This window comes from Marmota flaviventris, chromosome 11 (genome assembly GCF_047511675.1).
Source record: "Marmota flaviventris isolate mMarFla1 chromosome 11, mMarFla1.hap1, whole genome shotgun sequence".
NCBI classification, from domain to species: Eukaryota; Metazoa; Chordata; class Mammalia; order Rodentia; family Sciuridae; genus Marmota; species Marmota flaviventris.
Genome location: NC_092508.1, coordinates 73,633,728 through 73,650,448, shown reverse-complemented (window position 1 = coordinate 73,650,448; position 16,721 = coordinate 73,633,728). Strand labels below are relative to the sequence as shown.

Below are 16,721 nucleotides of genomic sequence, written 5' to 3'. Positions count from 1 at the left end.
CCTGGGTACCACAGGGTTAAAGAGCAGGAGTGGGGTAGGTGGGGTTACAAACCAGGAACACATGCCCTCCAAGTTAGATAGCTTGCTCTCTGTTTAATTGCCCTTAAAACACACACACACACACTCACGTAACAAGGAAGGTGAAAGCTGAATGAAGTTTTCTGGGTAATGGCTTGAAATGTTTTCCTTATGAGAAGTGGTGTTGAGTTACAGCAAGCAGTGGAGAACTGGGAGGAGAGAAACAGCAGCCCCAACCCGGCCCCCTCCTTTTCTTGGGCTGGTAGAAAGGTGGACATGGGCTCCCGGAGACAAGACAAGTGATATGTTGAACTGTTCTGTGGCTGCAATTGTCTGCTCCCGGAGTGACCTGAGGTCAGTGTTTACCAGGGTTTAACCAGGGCCAGCGGAGCAGGCACAGATGCGCTGCTGTGAAATGCCACGCAGGCAGAGACTGACAGGCAGTAGGAGCTGAGCTTTCCCCCTGGACTGCTGTTTCCTGCTGTGTTCAGGGGAGGGGGTGCTTTCTGGCAACTCCTGCTGCTGCTGCTGCTGCTGCTGCTGCTACTTCATCTCTTTCTCCACTCCAGGTAAGCAGACTCAAAGGGAGGGCAGGCTGCAAGGGAAGCCTTTGTACAATGAACAAGATCCGAAAGTTTTTCCGAGGAAGTGGGCGAGTCTTGGCATTTATATTTGTGGCTTCTGTCATCTGGCTGCTCTTTGACATGGCAGCTCTCCGCCTCTCATTCAGTGAGATCAACACTCGGCTCCTCAAGGAAGATATCGTGAGGAGGGAACAGATAGGATTCAGAGTGCAGCCAGACCAAATGAAGATCCTTTACAGCAGCATCAAAGAGATGAGGCCTCCCCAGAGGGGACATGGGAAGGGAGCTTGGGGCAAAGACAATTTTAGAAAGACTGAGGACAGTGTGCACAAGTTTCAGGATCACTTGGACCCAACACAGAGGCAAAGAAAAATGAAAAACAATCTGGGAAGGGACAAAGTGGTACCTTTGTGGTATCCTGCACATCTACAGAACCTCACAGAGACCCTTACCAAGCAGAAGATGGAGGGGAGAGACAGCAAATCTGAAATTTTCTTCCATCGGGTGACATCAAATCAGACAACAGCCCAGAGGGCTTGGAAAACCCCATTTGTAGTGGCAAAAGGAACTCCATTAGTCAAAATATCTGTACACACAGGACCTGTCAGTGTAAAACAGGAGGCCCCGAGGAGTCATAATCTCAGCAGTGACACATCAAAACCAGCAGGTGAAAGGGCCCTGAACATGACCATCACTCTTAGAGCAAAGCAGCAATCACAAGCAGTAGCAAACGAGAGGACACACCCTGGTGGCTCATCAGTGCCCAAATCTGGGGAAGCCATAGCCTTAAAACAAACTGTGACTCAGAGCAAAGAATTAAATGCAAATAGACACAAAGTCAATAAGGGTCTTCCTTTTTTCAAGTTCATTGCCAGTTCCAGTCACTTAAAGAAGCCATCTATGAATGAGACATGGTTGGGAGGCATGCCAAAGCATGATGGAGTCAAAGTGGCTCAGGGGAAGAGACTCGACTTCCCTGAAAGCCATGTTGTGATTATAACTAAAGAGGAGGAACTAAAGACAAACACCAATGAGGTTTCCAACTTTAAAACCAAAACTATATTACCTAAAGTGTTGGGGGGAAGCCAAGATACACACATTTCCAGGAACAGGAGCGAGGCAGATTTGTCTTCACTTGCTTCACAGAGGGCAACAGTGTCTCAAACCAAAAAAGCCTTAGCAGGGGGACTGGGGACTGCAAGAATCAACTCGACTACCAAGGCACAGCATGCAGAACGCAACCAAAGTCACACAAAAGCCCCTCTAACTGAACACCATGGGATGCACCAAGTGTTACGAGTAGACGTGACACTTTCTCCAAGAGACCCTAAAGCTCCAGGTCAGTTTGGACGTCCTGTGGTTGTTCCCCCTGGAAAGGAGAAAGAGGCAGAACGAAGATGGAAGGAAGGAAACTTCAATGTCTACCTTAGTGATCTGATCCCAGTGGACAGAGCTATTGAAGACACAAGACCTGCTGGGTAAGGCTCATTCTCTTCTTTCTTCAATCCTAGGTATTTGGGCTTGTATACAGAAACATTTATTTCTAGATAATTTTGTGTGAATTATGGTCACTCAGAACTAGAGAAAAAGCAATTATTAGATACTAGCCAAATATTCTACCGTTCACAAAGTGAAAATTTCTGATACCAGTACATGCATTTTGTTCTGTTTCTAAGCTTACTTCTCTGGCCCTCACCCCGATTAGCTCAGGATCCATTTCCTTCCCTGTCTTGGCAATCTATTAAAATAACTAGATGGATTCAACTCACAATAAAGTATACATGAGTGGTGGAGCTTGAAGTGTAACTCCATTAAAACACTGACATTGGAGTAAGTTCTCAATTTTGGAAATTTTAACTATTGGAAAGTTTGTCTGGAATATATCTGGGAAATGAGCACAGATAAGAAATTTCATAAACATCTTAGAGTCATATCTCAACAAGCAGAATTCTGCCTACTCATGAATAGTGATATCCATAACAGCAATGGAAAAAATTGACTTTATTCCCTAAAATTTAATGTCCTTTGTCAGTAAGGATGGTAGACATTTCAGGAGTTCAGTTACACAGGAGTAATAGTGTTGGGAAAAGTCCATCAATAACTAGCAAGCACCTGCAAAACTACAAGAACATAATAACAGCAATCACTTTTATCGGTAGAGTTTTACCACATAGGAGGAGCCTATGTATACATGGGTGAACTTCACAAAAGCCCTGGAAAGGAGGGGCAGGTCTTAGAGTTCAAATGAACTGATGAGGATGCTCATAAATTATGCCACTTTTCCAGCTCTACTGCTGCCCAATGCACTGGCCTGAACCAGTTCCTCAAAGAAATTCCTAAAACTCTGTCATCATTGGCAGCATCAAATCACCAATATTTGATCTGAGTCAAATAGTTGCATTTCTGGCTCTTCCTAGCCCACTTACATGTGGGGGTAGGTTGTAGCCATATGATGACCATTAATGGATAACATAGCTCTGACTATGCCTTGATATGCAATTCCCTGAGCTAAACAACATTTGCCAGGAAGTTAGAATTAGGGAATGTCAAGATTGAGATGTGGCACCTGTAGTGGGTTAACAGTGACCTTGTTTGGCTTTTGTAGAAAGATATTCTTTGTAATCTAGGTAATAGGGGTACAGTTCATTCACTTTACTAGGAGGGAGGCACAGATAGTGAACCTTGTTCATCTAAGACGAGGAGTACTTTGATGTGATATCAGCTATAGTGAGGTCATTATCAACATCCTAGGCATTGGCAAATAACTATCAACCACATACTAACTGCCTAAGACCAAGGACTGTGCCATTCATATTCCTTACTTTGCTGATACACACAGCCTTAAGGAGAACACAAAAGCATTTACAGATGAGGAAACTGAGGCCCTGGGAAGTGGCATTGTCAGTGATGATAAAGCTAGTAATTCAACAGAAATTATTACAATTCACGCTCAAAATTATGCTGTACTTTCTCATCTTTTGCTGACCTCCCGACTACAATCATCAGGAAAAGGATTCTACAAATTATATTAGTCCAACTTGACTCTGAATTCCTGTATACCACAGGGTTGTATATGCTAGTTTTGAACATAGAATGCCAGGGAATGAAGTAGTCATTAAAGCAGCTTCATTTTATTATGCCCTCAGTGGCCCTTACCGACTGCTCTGGAACCTGGGGCAGAATCAGACAGCATAGAAGTCCAAGTTCCAGCTCCAAACTGGAGAAAGGGCCAGTGTGTGGGCCAAAAGCTGGCAATAGTGATGTTATCACCCATGTGATTTATTGAAGGCTCAATGACTGCCAGTGCTTGTTAGTTTCTCTAATTTGGAAATGGTGCATTGCAGTCCAGGAAAGTCACAGTCAGGTTCTGTCTTCTGCAGAAGGTTGCCCAACCATAGCAAAAATGAACATGTATGCTTAAGAGGATGAGTCAGAGAGCACATGGCCAGGCCCCTCCCTTTTAGCACACAACCCACCTTGGCTAAATACACTGGAGCTCTGGACAAGCTACCTGACTGATGCTGTACTCCAACAGGATGGAGGAGATAGGCCAACCAGGAGGGAGACTAAACTGGGACTCCTCGGAGGATTGATAGCCCTTTTGTGTCATTCCTACTTTAAAATGGATATTTTCTTGTTGTTATTGTTTTGTTTTTTCTTTTCCTTTGCCCAAACACTCTGACTATAAATATATGCATATTATATATTCATAGAGATAAACTTTGGAGAAAAATGGAAATGAGAACTTTTGGGTTCATTGTATAGGTAAGATTTGGAGTGAAATGTTTTAACTGATTTTATTTGTTTTCAGCCTTGCTCAAAATGTATTTGAGATGTCTTACCAGAACACACAATATGATTTTTTAATATAATAGATTTTAAACATCACCATAAGGAGGAAATTGTCCAAAAATGTGTGTGTTTGTGTGTGTGTGGTGTGTGTGTGTGTGTGTGTGTGTGAGAGAGAGAGAGAGAGAGAGAGAGAGAAATCTATAAAAACATGGACCTTAAAATTAGCTCTAGTAACAGCCTACTGCAACCTTGAAATTCAAAAATTTGGGGGGAATATCTTCCTTGCTGACTTTTATATTATCCCCAAATCCACCATTATAGATTAAGTAACACAGTAACTAGCATACCATAAGTGTTCATTGAATATAGATTGAAGGAAAAGAATAAAAACCAAAGGTTTGCTATATTCATTTAAACTCACTTCCCCTAAGTAAAGATAATAACTAGTTATAAATTAATAACATTTTGAGAATGAAGTAACCAAATTATTAGAGCAAAGATTGTCTTTAGGTAGAGGAGACAGGCAGGGTTGCCAGGACCATGTCCCTTTTTAGTTATAGAATCAGACTCTCTCTTCCAAACCTGCTGTCTCCTCCTTTCCCTCCTGAGTCCCAAAGAACTGCCCTAATATGTTGAGATGCACTCTCATGGCCTTTTCCACAGCACAAGCACTCCTTTCTGCCAGTGTTGTGCGCAGTATCCATTCCACTGCTACCCTTGACTCTCCCTGGTAGCGGGGCTCTTGCATGAGGTATATGCTATTTTCTTCAATGTGAGCCCTCAGCACAAGGAAAGTCAGTCTCTTGACCCTTTCCTACACATGATGCTCATTGCCCCCCACCCCGGATAATTTTATAATTTGTGTCTTTCCACAGCCTCCTTCTCGCTCCTTACATGGCCCTCATCCTTTTCTCTCCATACATGCTAATTCACCAATATCCTAAAGTCGATAGGGACCTACCTCCATCCTGACCATGACATGACTGTGACCTCTAAATTCCAATGAGGTTTAACATAGTAGGCAGCCCTCCTGGTTACTGAAACACTTGGTTGGGTTCCTTTCACTAACTAGAGGCTGGAGCATTTCCCTCTCAGTAAAATTATAAACTTCAACACTTAACTTCATATTGTACTACTCCCTTTTCCCTGAACATGGTGCTGTGTGCTCCAAAGATTCAGATTTGTACAATACAGATTTAAAAGGTATGTTTTTCTGAAATAATTATCGAAAATTGATAACTATTTTAACAGAATAAATGAAAGGTAGAAATTCAAGTAAAGCTTGCAATCAGTCGTTTTATAATATAATAAGGACTTTCCAATTTTCCTTTTGAATATGTAGAGTATATTAGTATCTGATGTAAGATAAATGTATCCTGCTTAACACTATGATCTATTAATTCATGTTTATTCATTAGTTCATATTTTGTTATTGTTTTGGTTTTTAAATTGAATGTTTGATTTTCAAGGGAGAAAGATCTATTTCTATTTTATAAGAGTGTTTTAAGTCAATAAGGACAGCACAACTTCATCGTAGCTTAGAATATTTATTTGTTTGTTTATTTATTTATTTATTTTGGTTTGAACCAAGGGGATCTTAACCACTGAGCCACATCCCCAGCCCATTTTTGTATTTTATTTAGAGACACGATCTCTCTGAGTTGCTTAGGGCCTCCATTTGTTGCTGAGGCTGGCTTTGAACTCACAGTTCTCTTGCCTTCTGAGCCGCTGGGATTACAAGCATGAGTCACTGTGCCCAGCTAAAATATTTTATTTCAAGATATGCTTAAAATACTTCTTTGACAGTCATTTGTAAGTCCCATATTTAAAACTCTTTCTTATAAAAAGACTTTAAGTTCTTTCTCTTAATTTTTGAAGTTTGTTCCTATCAGCAACAATCAACACACACACACACACACACACACACACACACACACACTTTGCTGAAATATAGTCCTATCCAAAAATATGGGGCAGTTCTACTTGGAAAAACTTGTCTCCTAGCCTGCAGAGGTGGTCAAGATGGAATTCCACAAATGGACTTACTTTAAGAGTGGACTTCCTGTTTCTGAATTTAGAGAAAAATGATACACACACACGCACACACACACAAAAAAAATGTTTGCTGCCAACATTTAAAGTACAATAAGTATGGTACGCTGGTCTACAACTGCTGCATCATAATGCTACTTGATCGCCTAGCTTAATGCTCCACATTCCCTACAGAACTCTGGCAAGCTCCTCAATGAAGCAATTAAAGTGGGCCTTTATTCTCTTAGTCCAAGCTGGGACTGTCAACCAATAATTTGATTCCTTCCTACACAGCTAAGGAGAGTTTTCTTTCAGCATGTATGAAAAGCAAAAGATAGCACTGTGCCTTTGCCACAGACCAGTATAAATTACTGAGGAGAAAGGAAAACTTTCCGGAACCTTAATTTGGACTCTACCAGGGTCAAAAAACATAACTAATGAGTTGCTAGAGGAGGTGGAGAAGCTGGAAGAAAGAAGATAAACAGATCATGTATGCGAACAGACTTCAGGCTTCTAAAAGCCCATCAGAATAGGAGAAAGAAAAAGTTAAATGAAATTCATTTTTTTTTTATTTTTACATGGGATGAAAATGTTAATTGATGAAATGAGACTGCTTTTGTGATTGATAGTGATTCGAGAACATTTTCTAAAATTAACAAGAGAAGCTGTGACATCTCTCTTAGAATCCATCAGAGTAGTAGGAAAAAAAATCTCACAATATAGATTTAAAAGTATTCTTTCCTGCATTCACCCTTTGGGTGAAAGCAATGCAGTGGTGTGTGTGTGATGATGAGGGGGTGCACACGCACACACATGCAATTCTGAGTATGTGTGTGTATGTTGGGGCAACTCAGTGCTCTGTTTCACTGAAAAGTCACATAGGAGAGCAGGAAATAAAAGTAAAATTTTGTTTAAAGGTGAAAGTTAAACCATAACATAGCAAAGGTTAAATATAGCCAAGAGTTTATTACTAAGCCTTTGGATACTTTTATTTATTACATTCTTCCCACAACTAGAGGAACAACAGAAAGATAACCAGAGGAGAGATGTAAAAAAGAAAAAAAAAATCTGTTACTAATGAAGAAAACAGTTAAACAGCACCTAATTAATGTAAAACTGAGAAATGCTAAAGCAACTCAAATTGCTCAATTACCTAAATACTGTCAAAGACCTAGAAATACTCCTGGGAGAGAGTAATTAGTAAATGTAAGACTCTCAACCTATTCACACTGCTTTTTTCACACATCTAACCCAGGGCCCAATTTAACCATCAGCCTAATTTTATCAAATTCTTGATGTAATATTGCCCTGGATCCTCTTGTCCTAGAAAACTACTTCCTGTCAGGCTCTTCTGGCTGACCCATTCAGAACCGAACTCTTGGGAGGAAAATTACATTTTTTTGCACATGGGTCAAAATGCACAGAGAAAATAGCAATGTTTAGTTGCTCTGTCTTGTTGTTTGCTTTTAAAAATGAAAGGAGCTTTTCAGAGTACTTTGAAAAAAAAATGTGTAGTATGCCAAACTCACAGATGAGGGGAAATACATGCGGAAAGGCAAAGTAACTTGACCTAGATCTCACAGCACACAGTGGCAGGGCTGAACCCCAACCAGCAGTCTTCGGATTCTTCACTCAGTAATAACCCGTTTCGCTCCTACCTGGCTATTATCATCACCTGCACCTCCCTTGGCCAATAAGTATGGTACGCTTGTCTACAACTGCTGCATCATAATGCTCACACAAAAGAAATATGTATTTATGTTCCAGGAAGTGATGTGTGTGTGTGTGTGTGTGTGTGTGTGTGTGTGGACTTTTACACGTGAGTGAGTGTGCCTTTATTCTACCAATCCTTACAGCAATTCCATGAAAGAAATTCTCTTAGTCTCATGTGTTTTACTGGTAGAAAACTGAGACTGTAAAAAAGCAAATGATATATCTGCTGTCCCAGAAACCTAAGAGCAGATTTGAGATTCAAAAGAAAATTTCTCAACTTCTAATTCTAGTGCTCTCTCCACAGGCTACAAAGCCTCCTTTCTTTGTTTACTTATAATCATATGACGCTGGAAGAAATTAAGACAGATCTCTTCCTTATACCTAAGTCAGGGGTGTGTAAAGGTAAACACAGCTAATGTGGCACAGAAAGTCATCCACTATTAACATTACATAAAGACTCAGAAGTGATCTCTGTAGTCCCTTGTGTTACAGAGAAGGTATGTGGAGGAAAGTGACTTGCCCTAGGTCATACACAGCAGGAGAGAGAGCACCACCCTCAAAGTGCCTTCACTTCCACCCAGGACTATTTCCATCATATGACACCACCTCCTGACCTTCTCCCTCCCATTCCAGTTTCACCCTAACAGCTGCCTTCTCAAAATAGACTATTGTTAAAGTGTTGAATGTTGATGATGGTGATTTATATTTCTAAGCCTGAGTTCAGTCCCTCTGATGGATACACCCTTACCTCAGCAACCTTGATATCAGTGGCCAAAGCCTTTGGAGTTGGGTGTTGAGTGTTGAATGTTTTCAGGAGCCAGGGGATTTTGACTGAGCGTCAGGGGACAGTCTCCACCAGAAAGAACAAAACACTAAAGCAACATTTTTATATCACTATACCCTCTTATCAGTGAGACGCAAAGAAGCCCCAGTAACTCTAAAGTTTTGAAGAAAATATACATATATATAATTCTAGGTAGAGCTGGGGGCTTGATTCTCCTGATGCTCCAGAAGATGCCAAAGCTTGAGAAGTGAAGGCCCTGAACACACCCATCAAGGTTGCATTTGAATTGCCAATTGAAGTTAAGGAATTATTCTCCCAGCCTTCTGGTTCATACCCGAGGAAACTGAGACTTGACCCCTGTTATATCTTCTGGCTCTGTTGGAATAAAATGAAAAATTTATAGAAATAAGAGAATGCTATTGCTCCCTCAATCTTCTGATTTGAATCCTTCTTTATTGGATAGGGTGCATTCAAATCAGGTTAGTAGCTGAACATTTAGCACACAGAAGCTGAAAGGGTAAAGCACATCCTTTCTGAGTTTCCTCATAAATTATTGAGTACTTGATAGATTCAGATTAAAGAACTACAGTGGAAAAGAGCCTGGTGCCCAGTCAAAATATGCATATTCACACTGTGGGGAATCATGAGTCTCGCGTGGGCTTTTTACCCTGAAGCTTACAAGATATTTTTTATCCATTATCTCTTCAAATTTTCATCTCATTCTGTGATATCAGCATTATAATCTTCATTTTAAAAGTGAGGGAAGTGTACTACTGGGGAGGCTAGTGAGTGACTTGACCATGACCATCTGGCTAGTGTCAAAAAGGACTCAAAGTTCAGTCCCTTGCCTTCTTCCTCAAGTCCAAAATCTTTCTGTCCTATCATAATCATATATCTGCTGTGTTTGGGATGGTGAAATTCTCCACATTAGAGTCCCCATTTGTTTGGAGTAATTGGATTGGCTATAGTAATTAAAACCTGGACTTCCTCCTAACAAAGCAGTTTGGGTTAATTTTTTTTAAATAGAGCACAGCACCCATAGACTCTACATGCCTAATTTGTGTAATAAGTGTGCATTTGAAATAAAAATATGATTTTTTAATCTCAACAAAGTTTACACATCTAGAAATACCTTGCATTTAAATTAGATTTCACTTGAGCTGCAATTTCTTTACCATAATGTAACAGAAGTCAAAGTTTACAATGGGAAAATAGGCACAGAGACAGTTTACTTCATTTGGGTCAATGCAGGAGAACTTGAAATGGTTTTTACAACCTATGGAAACTAGATGAAACTTGATGCCTGATACAACAGTTAATAATCTGAACTTTCTGGTCTGACCCATTATACCTGTTTACAAAAAGGAAAAGAAAAAACACACTGTTTTTTTTCCCAAGACACCTTAAAACATGATTAATGTGCTTGGAATGTAGGAAATCAGGCTCTTATCTCAGTCACCCAAACTGAGGTACAAGATGAACTTTTATAGATGAAACCTCCAGCATTTCCTTCACATCCCTCCTCACCATCCTTTAATACTGCCTCTTACCAGCCAACAGCATGATCTGTACCACATCATCTCCCCCAAGGCCTTTGGCAACATGATTCCTTAAATACATCCAAAATACTTGTTTGTCATCATTGGCAAAAGTCTCTTTGTTGGGATAGTATCATCTAATGGAATCCTCCATGATCTCCCCATATGGATTTCTAATGATGAAATTGAGACAGTGGGAATAAAGAAAGTTTAGACATTTGGTAATTGGAGATCTACTTGTTTAATTCTTAATGTATTTTGATTTGTCCCTGGATATTTCTAAACCAACCAAAATTTAACCATAAAGCAACACTCAAAACTTCATGGCTAGTCTTGTTGATTCACACAGAATTTGTGCAGCTGGGCTGCTTTGCTTTTTAGAACTGATTTTCTTTTTCAGAGACAAATGTTCAAAAAACATGTACGTGTGAAATGTGCGTTATTAATTACATTATAAAATCAGAGATGTGCAGTCATAGGAAGACACTGCTCTCTTCTGTTCCCTCCCTTCACTCGCTTCACTCGGCTGTTTAACTCCTCTTAGCTTTACATCCTCTTTCTTCACCCAGAGCCACAGTGGAATATTTAACCACCATGTACTAGTCCCCTCAAAATCCTCTGCCAACCTTTCTGCCTCACTGCTATGATAACATCTACACTTGGATTAATCCAACAGTTTCGTTCATCTCATCGTATACTCAGGCTGTCAGGTATTCTGACAAAAAAAATTGCATCCTCAATGTTTTCGAAAGTGCCCAATGGCCCTCAAAAATCTCTGGCTAGCACTTTTCCCATTGTTCACATTGACTGTCCCAATAGTCTCCATTCTCCTCAACCGCTACCCTATTTCATTAGCAAAGAACCTCCTTCCAATATGAGCTGGAAAGCATTTTAGCTTCTCATCCTTTGCACATGAGTTTATCTGCTTACATTACCACCGTTTTTTTTTTTTTTTATCTCAAAGAGAAATATCTAATCTTCCACTATTTAAGCTTTAAATTTAAGTTTCATTCCATCTCATCCATTCAGTACATGTTTATCAAATATTTGTTATGGGCAACCATGCTAGAAGCTTGTGGTAATGTGAAAAGAAGGCAGATTTGACCTCTACTCACTAAAATCTGGATGTAGAAGAAATGGAAAGAAAATTGATAAGTCAATAATATGGCAGAAGCAAAAGTGACTATAACAGAGAATAATAGAAGAGGGGCTGGGATTGTGGCTCAGTGGTAGAGCACTCGCCTAGCATGGGTGAGGCCCTGGGTTCAATTTTCAGCACCACATAAAAATAAAATAAAGATTGTGTCCAATTACAACTAAAAAATAAATATTAAAAAAAGAGAATAACAGAAGAATGCACTTTCGATAGGGCAGCAAGAGAAAGCTTCTCCGTGGGGGTTATATTCAAGCTAATGCTAAATAAAGAGACGAAGTCAGCCATGAAGGCATGAAGAGGCTAGGAAAATGGCCCCAAGTTAAGAAAATAACAAGAGTTAGAAATTTAACATCATGAAAGACCTTAAAGAGGACCAAGATAGCTAGGTAAAGTATATGACAGGAAGTAGAATGACAGCCAGTTGAACAGAGCAATCTCAAGCTATAATGAAGGATTTGAGGAGGGGGGGAATATATATATATATATATATTTTTTTTTTTTTTTGCTTTGTCCAATAGGGATTGACTGAAGGATTTAAGATGGAAAGTGGCAAGGATATGGCAAGGAGAGAAAATATAGTACTATCAGGAGACTTTAGCAGAATCCTAGAGAAAGATGGAGAAAACTCAAGAATGGGATGGGGGAGATATGGAAGTTTAAAGAAGTTGGAATTGAGATGTATTCTGGCAAAACTAGGGACAGAGTTGATAGATGCCTTTTGTTTGCATCCGGGAGGAGTGTGATGTCTAGAATGGCATCTATATGACAACAGCATGGTGGGTAGTGAGAGGGGAAAGCGTAGATAACCTGCTACTCTGGGAGGGGAGAAATCAAAATTCCTGTTAAAGATACTTTGTGTGTATGATGCCTGGGAGACACGCAGAGAAGATGTTAAGCAGTTTGTTGAACACATGAGTCTGGAGTCAGAGGTGAAATCTCATCTAAATATATAAATTTGAGACATTATCATACTGAAAACTGTGGGCCCAGAGGGGATCATCCAGTGACATCATACACAGAAGAAAACAGCCCAGGACCCAGCTCTGAGAATCTTCTATGGAAAATAAACAAGGAGAGAAATGAATTACAGTAGATGGGGTAGAGAGAGAAGATGGGAGGGGAGGGGAGGGGGGATAATAGAGGATAGGAAAGGTAGCAGAATACAACAGTTACTAATAGGGCATTATGTAAAAATGTGGATGTGTAACCGATGTGATTCTGCAATCTGTATTTGGGGTAAAATTGGGAGTTCATAACCAACTTGAATCTAATGTATGAAATATGATATGTCAAGAGCTTTGTAATGTTTTGAACAACCAATAAAAAATAATAATTATAAAAAATAAAAATAAAATAAAATGCAAAAAAAATTATGAAGAGATAAAAAAGTAAGGAATTGAAAAGGAAAAGCCAGTAATGGGTGAAAATTCAGAAAGTGTCATGTCTTGTCTCTTGGGAACAGAAAATAAAAAGCAGGGTGGTGGTGGGAAGAGTGAATGAGGGAGATTAGGCTGGTTAATTTCATAAACTGCTGCAGTAAATTTGAGAAAGGTAAAGTAACCTTACTTCACTAATAATCTTACCAATTACTTATTTCTTTTTTTTTTTTTTTTTGGTGGTGGGGGGGTGTCAGCTCTCAACTGTATCCGCCCCTTCCCTGGAGCCCATAAGTAGGATTCTGTTCCTCACCATTGAGGAGAGGGAAAGGAACACAGGTGAAAGATTTGCCCTGAATCCCACCCTCCAACTTCTTTCCTTTCTAGGTTTCCCGGAAAATAGTTTTCAGAATATTCTCCATTCCTACATACACTGTTGGCTCTTTTTCGTTGTGCTATAGCCCTGTCCCTTCCCTACCTGTGAAACTGCAGTCTCATGGCTCTGGCCTTTGATGGTCACTGCCAGAGAGATCTCTTACATTAGAGATTTTTTTTTTTTTAATTGTAAAAGAATTTTCAGAATCTAAAGCTTTTCTAGTTCCAAAATTGCCCCCCATTTGTTGTTAATTATGCAACCAAGCACATTTTTTTTATTTAAAAAACTTGCAATCTTTTAATTCATATTCTTTTCTTTTAAAATTTTTGTTCTTTTATAAAATTAAGTATTAATATTATGATTCATAATTTGGCATTTGTCAATTAACCCTTTCGTGGGTTTCATTTTATAAATTCATAAATTTCACAGAAGCTCCAAAGGTAATTTTTTCCAGTAGTAGTAGTAGAAGGAGGAGGAGGAGGAGGAGGACTTTAACAATTCTGTAAAACCTATGTAAACTTACCTTTGTTTGAGGGATAAGGGGGGGCACCCACATATTAAAAGAAATAACAGATACATCTGCCTTCAAAAATTCCATATTCTATACTGTATTAAATCCTTGCGGCAGACTGATAAAAATGCCCCCCCCCAAAAAAAAAGATATATTTACTTCTTATTTCCAGGACCTGTTAATATTACCTGATGTAGCAAAAGACTGGATATGATCATTTGTGCCAAAGAAATATAATTGAGTATTAGATAAACAGAAACTAGAAGAATTTTAGTATCATGTAAGAAAAAGTATAGATTATCCTGAAGATATTGTTGGTAGGAAAATGGATGCTAAATATGCTACTCGTGTGGGCTCAGAAGGAAATAAGGAAGTTTCTATTATCTCTGTGAATATGAACTATGAGCATTGTAAGTGCTTCTTGCTATGGCTCAAAAAGAAATATGGAACAAATTATTGGGAACTGGAGGAAAGACAAGGTGTGTTAAGTAGTGACAGCAAGCCTGAATAAATTGTGCCTATCCTGTGAAAATTAGCAGAACTTGCAAGTGATAAATATTTTAGCTAAGGAGAGTACCAAGCAAAGTGTTCAAGGTATGACCTGTGTCTTTTTTTCTGTCCATAGTAAAATGAGGGAGGAAAGAGATGAATTGAGGAAGGAAGTGTTGAGCAGAATTCTTATTAATTTGCTATATACAGCAGCCACAAGAAACTAATATGGCACTTAAGTGAGGTCAGGGATATCTTATATTATTCAGATTGCCAATTCATAGATATTTTGTATAGAATAAGGTTAAAATTAGTTTAGACAGTCTGCTGTTTTATGTTAACACTAGATACCTGATTATGAGGTCAAGATACCTGATTAAAATGTTATTTTGATTTTACACCACTTGAAAATTTAGCACCAGTGTTAAACCCTCCATTTAACTTTAAGATCAGTCATAAACAATACAGAGAATAAATCAATTTTTAGATTAGAACATAAGTGCCCCAACTGGCCTATCAATGCCTTTTGAGTTCTTATTCTGTTCCTTGTTATTTTTCATGTAGTTTTGTTTATTGTTTTTTAAGACACAGATTGTCAGACACTATGCAAACATTCTGAATTGGTTTTCTGTGGTTGTGGACTGGATAGGTACATTTTCCTAAGGCTTTGTTGGTTATTATGATACCCAGCCATTGATATTACAGGGCATAGCTGGATTTGCCACCCATCTCTTGAACACATGCTGTGAGTCAGATATATACCAGAGGAGTTTTACATAATACATGTATTTAATCTTACAGCAAGCGGATTTTAATTCTATGCTTCATAGTTGGCAAACTAAGGTTTAAAGAAATTATGTGACTTCATAAAGCCAATAATTAGGGAGAACTGGTATTTAAGTACATATTCATCTAATTCCCAAACCCATACACTTACTACAGAAAAACCAGCATAGAGCAGTAGAATGAGAACCATTTGTTCACATTGCCATATGCATTCTAGATGAATGATACCAGGTGAGTCATTTAACTTCTCACTCTTCATTTTTTTCTATTTGAGGAAGTATCGAATAATATTTATCTCAAGCAACTGTCACACATAATTAACTAATAATTTACATGCACATAATAGTATTTTCTTAGCTATCTAAGTATCATGCCAATGTGGTTTGTTCTATTATGATTTTTACTCTTATCTATTTGTCATTTATCAAATAAACAAAGTATAATTATGTTATTCAATAGAGGCATCAGTTCTCAAGAATGTCACATCTATAAGCAGCTGCTTTTATTGTAGACTTAAGACTTTCTGAGTGGTTGCTTCTGGAGCCAGACTGGACCAGAGTTTCAGTCCCAGCTCTGCCATTTACTGACTGGTGTCATCATAAACTAGTTTCTCCATGATTTCAGTCATTCATGTGTAAAATGGGAAGAGATGACAGTAGAGGTTTAAATCAAAATGAGGCACAGTGTTTATACTATTTATCTATGATCATCATTAATTATTACTAAGAGGAATTGTGTTGGTGGGATGGCAAATGCTCTTTGTGAGGCTCCACTGGGTGCCTTCTTGTAAGGAGTAACAGGTTGGACCTAGAACAGTGCCAGCAATGGAGCAGGATAAACTGCAGAGCATGGAAAAGACCCGAGACCAGTGGCAAACCACCATTTCCCATCCAGCCTGCTCTCATTTCTATGCCAACAATGTAACTTCAACTATGTCTACTCTGTAGCAAAGTATGAGCAAGGACTCTCCAGATACAGAGGGAAGCTGGAACATCATAATTGTTTGGTACATAAATATCATACCATAAACGCATTTACATGCCGAGTGGAAGAAAGAACATTCCTTTTGGCATTTGGCAGATGGCCAGTTACAAGGGTAATCATAAACTACTTAGCAACATCAAAAACCTTGAAATGCTCTATTCTGGTATATAATTTAATAATGATCACAACACTAGATTTAGTGAATTCCTGTACCAGGAACTATGCTAGCTCTGAACCATCATCACCAATTTATGAAACTTTGAATGACCATTATCTCACTTTGCAGATGAGGAAATGGAGGCACAAAAGCTTAAGGAAGATATGAATGGCCTCTGTGTTCTCTGCCTCTTGCCTTCACAGGAAGCGCTACCGGCTTGCATTACTAGTTCTTTACAGCAACTACTGCTACTGGTTACTGGTTATTTTGTTGCTTCTCTTTTATTTTGCATGTACCCCTTCCCCAAGAAAAGACACTTGCTAAAATGATTGTTTGTTTATATGTAAATATATATGTGTATAAATTGTGTGTGTGTGTGCATGTGTGTGTTGTGGTGATATTCTCAAACCATCTTATGGATCTCAT

The 16,721-nt window shown here is 38.9% G+C and overlaps 1 protein-coding gene across 1 annotated transcript in view; it reads left to right on the top strand.

Moving 5' to 3' along the window:
• The first annotated feature begins 635 nt into the window (after positions 1-635).
• The window catches only part of Galnt5 (polypeptide N-acetylgalactosaminyltransferase 5), a 42,517-nt gene continuing 26,431 nt past the window's right edge, over positions 636-16,721 (top strand). The window contains exon 1 of the mRNA XM_027938025.3: positions 636-2,080. Coding sequence (XP_027793826.3) covers positions 636-2,080 — 1,445 coding nt within the window. The remainder of the gene's footprint in view (positions 2,081-16,721) is intronic.